The sequence below is a fragment of the Cynara cardunculus genome, assembly GCF_001531365.2.
Source record: "Cynara cardunculus var. scolymus isolate 2C chromosome LG 1, CcrdV1, whole genome shotgun sequence".
In the NCBI taxonomy this organism is placed as follows: Eukaryota; Viridiplantae; Streptophyta; class Magnoliopsida; order Asterales; family Asteraceae; genus Cynara; species Cynara cardunculus.
This window is the reverse complement of record NC_037528.1, coordinates 28,049,995-28,058,777: the sequence shown is the minus strand read 5'-3', so window position 1 is coordinate 28,058,777 and position 8,783 is coordinate 28,049,995. Positions and strand designations below refer to the sequence as shown.

At 39.4% G+C, this 8,783-nt stretch overlaps 1 protein-coding gene across 1 annotated transcript; it reads right to left on the bottom strand.

The window, feature by feature from the left end:
- Positions 1-6,346: 6,346 nt before the first annotated feature.
- On the bottom strand, positions 6,347-8,227 carry LOC112519808 (protein SENSITIVE TO PROTON RHIZOTOXICITY 1-like). The gene has a single exon (XM_025128105.1). It carries the CDS (start codon positions 7,659-7,661, stop codon positions 6,543-6,545), a length of 1,119 nt encoding a protein of 372 aa, XP_024983873.1. The 5' UTR covers positions 7,662-8,227; the 3' UTR covers positions 6,347-6,542.
- Between the last annotated feature and the right edge of the window lie 556 nt (positions 8,228-8,783).

Sequence of the window (8,783 nt, the reverse complement as noted above, 5' to 3'; positions counted from 1 at the left end):
ACGATATTGGGACTATTTGTATACTTGCTTTTAGTCCTGATTGTTGTTTGTGGCTGTGGTGTTTCACGACCCATCAGCTTTGTTGATATTATCGAGTCTTTATCTGACACTATGACCAAGGCGTTCCATGCCTCTCGTATTTCACTTAAGTCTTTTACTAAAGGTCAGAAAGTTCTCCTCTATCACTCTAGATTAAAGTTATTTCCCTGTAAGTTAAGGTCCAGATAGATAGGACCTTTTGTTGTTTTAACCGTTTTTGAGCATAGTGCAGTGAAGATACAAAGTCTATCTACGGGGCAGATTTTTAAAGTTAACGGCCATAGGCTAAAGCCGTTCTATGAAGGCTTTGATGGAAGGGATTTAGAGAGGGTAGCTTTGGACACGCCAAGCTACAAGAATTGAACTGAGTATGGTCTAGCCAAAGACATAAAAGAAAGGCGCTGCGTGGGAGACAACCCACGGATTTCCATTTTTTTTATTTATTGCTTTCAGTTATTTAGTTTACTTTTACATTCTCATTTTCACTCTTGGATTTTTGTGTTCTTAGGTTCACCCCGGATGTTGGACGCTCGAAGAGACGCGCCCAGCTCCACAGATTCTTACATTGGGAGGTCACTCATCAAATCAGGGGAGTTTTATGTTTTTTTTTTCCTTAATCGCTTAGAGTGTCATCTACTTATTGCATACCTTGAGGACAATGTATGAATTAAGTGTGGGGGTGGGGGTTATTTGCATGAATTGGGTATATAAATGGTTTTAGGGGTCAAATTTTTGCTTTTTGCAAATTTTGTGCTTAAATGAGGATTTTTGTCCGTTTTGACAATGTGTTAGCATGCTTTTATTGAGCTTAAATTGTTGATGACAATGAGTTTGGATACGTGTATAGCATGATTGAGCTTAATTGATAGCACTTAGAGTGATTAGTGGTAGCATATCGGTCAAAGTAGAATAATCTCTTGAACTAGTTTTGAACACCGTGAGACTTTGAGCTTATTTAGACTAAACAATTGATATTAGTCTCAAATTCATTTCTTGTGTGATTGCGTCATGCCTAGATATGCATATCTAGAACTTGATTTTTCTCTCCTTAAGACTACATGATAACTACATGCTAATAAACATGATAAAGGCCATCGTTTGCTCATTTTTATGTTAAACCACTAACCTTAAGCCTACCCCTTTATGATATGATTATCCCTTTTGCACACCACTTTGAGCCTTAGCCTATTTCCTTTGTCACCCACATCATGAACTAATCCAAACACAACTCACCCGACTAAACACCAATGGAGTGATCCCAATATCCCTTTATACTTGAAAGTAGAATTCGTATGTTCGGGAAGAAAAGAAAGAAAAAAAACAGAAAATTCAAAAAGAAAAAAAAAATATATAGGTATATATATATGAAGAGCAAAATTACGTCGTCAATAAAAAAAAATATATAGACGACGAAAATGACGATACGGTTGAATATAAACGTTTTATCTCTATTCCCTATCGTCCGAAAAGGAATGAGCTTCAAAGATAGATACAAAAGTCATTTGTGAAAATAAAAATAAAGTGTAGTTAAGTAGCCGTATTCTCCGTTGGTGTTAGGTCTTAGTCACTTTTCCTATATATCTCCCTACCGTACCCCAAGCCTTGTTTTTCGTTACACCATTTAAGACCTTTTGATTTATAAGCATGTATTTTATCCAAGTAGTGGAGAGTGAGAGACTTTTCAAGTATATGGTAAGTACATGCTATACATTGACGATTTGAGCGATACACTTTTAACCCAAGGAGTGAATCGAGTGTTAATTTGTTAATCCCATTCGTGAGAGTTCTCGAGATTAGCTTGTGTCTACTTGATTGCGTGTGCATCCTCTTTTCAATGCTTTGTAGCAAATCTCAAAACTCATGATATGCTATATGTGTTGACATTCTCGTTAGATTCGATTTTTATAATTACGTGTTAACTTAAGTCATTGCCGGGACGGACAATGATCTAAGTGTGGGGGAATTTGATAAGTACAAATTTATACATTTTTACGTCAAAATTACCTTRAGATTAATGTCATTTAGATGTTTAAAATATCCATTTTTATTTAAGTTGATATTTAATCCTATGAGGCTATTTTAGTTGGGAAAAGAAGAAGAATTTATTATTTGTTTTTGGTTCCTTGCAGCCCTGCACTTGCTGTCTTCAAACAGCCAAAATTAGGCCCAAAAACAGCCCAAAAATAGCCCAAACAGCAGCAGCCCAAGGCTGCTGCCCAAATCAGAAGTCGAGAGAGAGATTGTGCAGTGAGAGAAGTCGGGAGAGAGAGACGTGAGCAGCAGCAGTAGCAACGTGGGCATCAAGAGAAAGAGAGATGGAATCGAGAGGAAAGGGAGAAATCGGGAGGGAACAATCGAAAGGGGACAGCAAAGGGGCTGTCATCGAGAGAGGCAGCAGAATCGAGAGAGAAGGGGGCTATCATACAGCAGCCGAGAAGGAGAAGAAAGCTGTCGAGGACAACAGGTTATCGAGGAGCAAAATCGGTCGATAGAGGCGAGAGGGAGCAATTGAGAAGGACAACAGCCTAGAGGGAGAGAAAGCGAGAGGTGCGAGAGGCTATCGATTGGAATTGAGAGGGAGGAAGCAGCCGAGTCTGTCGATAGGGGGCTGTCGATTGGAAGAGGAAGGGTTGTCGATCGAGAGACATAAACGAACCAGAATTCGGGAAGAACTAGTAAGTCGATTTTCAGATTTTTGGAGTCGATTTTGGATTTCTCAATTTCAATTCTTCATGCTCTACTGCTTCCTACCATCAGTAAGTTTAACTTCTGTTTCGAATTAGAATTATGAGTTGCTAATTTTCTGTTTCTAGTAATGGGTATGTGATTACTTTGAAATTTGGATGAGTTGAGACTCAACTTTGTTCCATAATCGATTGAAATCATTTGTACAATCTTTGAATTTCAGTCCTATACATTTTGAGTTGGATATTTTGAGTAGGATCCCTTGTTATGTCTAATTCAATTTCGAGTTGCTAGATAAACCTTTAAGTCCGTAATTGCTTTTCGGTTTATTGAAGTAGCACACGACACACAGTTAACATTTATGTTAAATGATGATGTTATAAGATCGTATAATCTAATCTAAACAATCGGCGTCCGGTTGTCGGTTAGTGTTGGGTTTGTTTGACATTAATGCAATTGGCAATTAAATTCTAAGTCCGTGACTAGGTTTGATTAGCTAATTAGAGATTAGTCGTAGAGTGTTCAAGACTGATCATGCTTTTATAACGAACAGAATATTGACGCGTGTCGATATCGTAACCAACTTAGTTTCTTTTGAGAAAACTGATTGAATGAGTCGATGATATATAATCCAAAGAATTAGTTGATTGATGCTCATTGCTAGTCTCATCCTTATTATTGTTTAAAGTTTCCAGTTTATTTTGCATATTTAGGCTATTTATAAATCTCACGCCGCCAGGGGGTGCCCCCCTTGGACCCCGTCACCGGGGGCGCTGCCCCCAGACCCCTGTCGTTTAGGGGCGTCTCCCCTAAATCAAAATAAACTCAAACAAGTGTGTACTACGTACATTCCTTGCTTGTTCGATATTTATCATGATTACATTGGTCAACAAATTAATTCCATTACACTTAAATGATATTAGTGATACTAATCACCAACAGTTTATGAAATGAATTAGTACAACTAAAAGTGAAAATATATACTGTAGAAAATCAGGTGTGCAACAAAACCCAATAAATTGACCCGATCTGATCCAACCCTAGGTAACATACAACCTAATTGACAAAACAGTGTTGATCCACAAAGTTTCTGGTTGGAATTGAGTTGGGCCCCAAAAAAATCAACCTGACTTGAATAAACCGGCTATCCCCAAGATGCCTTCACCGTTTAGGCCTCTACCCCCAACCAAAGTGTCCAATGTATATATGGACGTGAGATCGTCTGAGAATAACAGTTAAGGTAGGAATGACGTGAACTTTTTTTAGCTTTAGGATAAGTTGACCTTTTAATCTACCTTCAACTACTTCAAATATGTACAACTTAGTCACTTTCATGAACTTTTACATACATTGAACCACTTTTACATGCATGACTTTGTTAAAGTTTCAGTATAAAAATAAACAAATAAAGGTAGTTGAATATATATGAAGATTTTGTTCTCACGTTCTCGTCATAACTTTTATTCTTATCGGAACTCAACCATATAGATATATACTTATATCATACTTTGAGGGTCGTTTGTAATTTTGTAACTAATAACAGAATTGGATGTCAATTTTATATAGATAGTCGTGGTTTGGATAACACATAGGACGGATCTAATTCGGGGCCCGAAAACGACTTGGTTAGATCATTTACAAAGCAACATACTGATCCTACTTGTTAGTAATTCTGTGACACTGTTCATCAAAATAGATTTCCTTCTTTCTAATTATTTATATGCGATTTCCTTCTACTAATTTATGATATTTGCCTTAATTTTATAGTAATTCAAAGCTAAGAGGAAGTAAATCATGTTGAGTTTTGCAAGATTGAAAGTGTCTTTGATGAGATTTTGCAGCTGTATAGAAACACTCGGCTCGATAAGATACTTGGATCCTGCTTGGGTGGCAACAAGGTCGAAAATCTTTAGCAAATGCTGGAAAATAATTATGGAGTTCTCTTTAAAGTGTGCGTTTGGTACGCAAGGCTAGACGGGACATATGACTGAATGGGCGAGAGTGAAAGAATTGTGCAAGATTTTAAGGTTTTAATTTGACATGACTAGCCTAGTAATTAATCCAGGTCCAGTACCAAATGCGTATGGTCAGTGAGAAGTTTATTGACGAGGGGGTGGAAGTCAACATTGGGGGCAAAGGGTACTTGGTATCAAACCTCCATGATTCAAAAGAAGGGCTAAGTCGAGGATGACACAACACATCGCATAAGATGGAGTGGCTAAAGCCGGGAGTGTTGCACGATAAGAACGTCCTAATAAAACTGAAGACCAAAGTTAACCTTCAGAATAATTATGTTGTATGGGTGGGGGGTGTTAGCCATAACATGAACAGAAGATGGAAGATGTAGAAACGAGAACGCTTAGATGGATCTATGATAGAACCATGTTTGACAAGATGCCGAACAAGGCAGTGTTGAGAGTTAGGCCGATCACAAATAAGTTGGAGGAAACATTGTAGTGGTTTGGTCAGTTCAAATGGTGACCCTAGTGAAAAGAATGCAAAGCGTGATGAAATAGTGGTTAATGCAGGTGGTAAAGAATCAATAGGAATCAAGTGGTATGAAAGCTTAAGGAGGTACCCTTTAGGCTTGAAATCCTTGATTTTACCTTCAGTCTAATTATCTCCCTAATGTGAAGAATGTATTGTGATAATTGGATGCTGTAGTTTTATTCTGTTCAGAACATGGAATCAGGTTAACTGGTTATGGCGTAGTGGTTGAAGCCCTAGGGGATGTGGTGGAATATTCCATCTGCCCAGGGATCGATTCCAGACGTACACAACAACTTGTGGCCATTAAGTTTATCAAGTTTGATTTCGTGCGGTCACAATTTACTGGGATTAGTCTAGGTATAACGTGGGACATCCTAAAAAAACATGGAAGTAAGTCATGCATGATTACTCGTTCTATTTTTGTCAGGTTTAAGCCACAAAGTGTTGGCCCTGTTGAAAAGAAAACAAACCACCGCCTGATTTCTCAGGATCTTTAGATTAGAAATGAAATGGTTATGCCTGCTTCCACCTAGGCGACTGTTAAATCTGTCTTCTAGAACACCGAATCGGCTAAAAGTCTCATTAAGCCGGAGTTTGTTGGGTAGCAAGTCCGTGAAGGTTAAAATAAGACTTGTGTCAAGCACGCAGAGTAGTCAAGCCAAAGAATGAAGAATGATTGAGCCAAAAACTTATCCCAAGTATGGTTCAACCAAAGTGGCGGGTGAAACAATGTGTTCAGTCGTAGGTGTAACCATAAATTTTTGTAGCTAATCTTCTTTTAACTTGATTGCTCAGGCTTTTATATGGAACATGAAACCGATGGTCTTGATCTACCCAAACCATGACCAATTGGTTTTTCGCCTTTATCTTGGTACATTGTTCAATTGTCACTTACTATTTCTATTTCTTTAGAACCGACAAGGTGTCCCCATAGTCGGTCTACAGATGCTAGGGACAGGTGGTGCAGAAGAAGACGGTGGTTCATATCATGGAGTTAAAACTCATCCTAAAGCTTATCACTTCTAATTGCATTTCAAATGAACCCAAACATCAAGCAAGCAAAACAACAGAAGACAAATACTTCGATCATTAGCACAACAATTTATCAGAGGTACACATGCAACAAAGAGTATCATAAAGAACCTCACTTTATTCCACTTTATACCAAGGGAAATATTGTAGCAGCAACTACAGTAGAATTCAGAAAGACAACAGAACAAATAATCATCAGAGAAATTATATATAACATGCATGTCATCTATATGTGCTCCAAACAGCAGGTATACATGGAAGACAATCTAGCACGCATACCTGATCTTGTTAAAGGCCTACAAACTCCAATCGGTACCAATATTAGAAGAACCACCAAGTATATCCTGTATGCAAAAGTCATCGCCAATTGAACCCAACCCATCAAGCAATCCATTGAAAAACCCATCATCCATGTTGTCATCAACCCAATCCATCCCCTTCACAGGATTACTACTCCCATCCTCTGCATTTTCCACCACCAGTGCCGCCACCCCTTTTGCCTTCTCATCCTCCTCGGCCACCACCTCTTCCGGCATGGCAGGCATGTGTCCCTCAAAAAGAGCCATATGCCCAAACAACTTATCCTTCCTTGAGAAACTTGTCCCACATGAACATTTCCACTTTGTCTCTCCACAATGCTTCAAATGGCTTTTCAGATCAGCCAGCACCGAGAAATTCTTCTTATGGCACCGATTGCAAGAATACATCTTAGGGCAATGACTCCTCTTGAAGTGATTTTTCACACAGATGACAGACTTCAAGGGCCTGAACTTTTTGTGCAGTTTGTTCCTGCTACACCCACCAAATGGGCACGAAAACCTCGTCCTCCCACCACGACCCGACTCAGAAGCCAATACTGATTTCTCAGGCTTCGCAAGCGCCTCGAGGGTTTTGAACTTGTTCCCATGAGCTCTCATATGCATTCGCAGATTTGCATCTCGTTTGAAACCCTTCCCGCAAATATTACAGAAATGTAAGTGTTCCGCTAGTAGTTCAACAGCATCAAGCTCTACAATATCCCAGTCTACTCCATTTTCATCATCGAAAACCTCTGTTTTCGGAAACCCTAACTCCATATCATGCTTCAAATTATTCAAATTCAGATCCGATTCCGACAAGTTTTTCCCATCAAAAGTCAAACTTGTTGACGGTTCGGAAGCATTGGTTTTTTCTGATTTTGATTTTGGGAGTCGAGAGCAGGAGAGAAGGGCAGTTCCGTTAACGATTACTTGGTTGATGGCAGAGCTGATCTCCTTGGAAACAATCTCCATCTGCGCTTCTCCTATGACAGTGTTGCTGTTGAGTGAATCCGAAAGGAATCGTTGGACATGGTCTATTCGCGATCGCACCTTGGAGAGGTTGAGGAGCGGGACCTGAAGTCTATCGGCGGCATCGGCAGGGTCGTCTGAGTTCATCGGCGATCGTGAGGATGAGTCAATTGCGGTGGACAGGTGGGAAGTGACGAGAATCGTGGGAGTCAAACACCGGTGGATATTACCAAAAGAAAAGGACGAGCCAAATATAGAGCCAAAATATTACCAAATATCACAGGATGTAGTAGTTAAGTCTGAAGAAGTTTCATCCGTTGAAACGACTGCAGATAGGATTTTATTTTCTCTTGAAACTGCCCTTGGTGATGCAGTATTGTTTGATATCAATTGATTCCTTTTGAAACTCACAGGCATGCGCTTTTTCAAAGATCAGGCGACCCAACCTTATCAGTCAAGAAGTACAGCAACTACAAACAGTTACCATGGTGTCTGCTAATGCAATTTCTACAGCTTCTGCCAGCTAGGGGAGCATCTGATTTGGATGAATGGCTTCAAGAGATCCACAAGGGGAAGATCGGTGATGGTAGTCCCAAAGAGAATAATAAATCTGCCGAGGAATTTCTTTTCTCTTTGCTTCGTGCCCTGGACAGGTTACCTGTGAACCTTCATGCGTTACAGACTTGTAATGTTGGGAATCACCTACGTAGCCATAAAAAAAATTTATGGGCCTGTTGTTGAATAGTTTGGTGTAGAATGACTAAACGGTTAGAATGGTTAAGAGAGTCAGAATGGTTAAGTGTTGAATGAAATATTGTTGTTTGGTAAATGTTTACTTAATGACAACAAATTACCATTTTAACCCTATATGCTTTGGTCCTGTTTTTTATTGAACTAACAGATACCAAAAAAGAAATTAGGGTTTCACTCCCTCGATTTCAAAAAAGGGAAATGGAAACAGAGCAGTAGGAAATGGAAATTAGGGTTCCGATCTTCACRATTCCTTTGCTTTCCACCCACRAATGCTCACCTCTCTTGTCTAAWTCCTTAAACCATCCCCTTTTTCTGCCTCAATTTCCGGATTTCATGTATGAAACGCAMGCATATAATCCTAATTTGGATAAATTTATGGATCAGATAGATGATTCTCAAGTTACGGAGATGGAGGAAGTTTCGAGATGTTGTAGTTGCTAGAACTGCAGCGGCGAGATTTTCTTCATCGAACACATCAAATCGTGGGGTTATGAAAGGGGTCCGTATGTTCCTCGG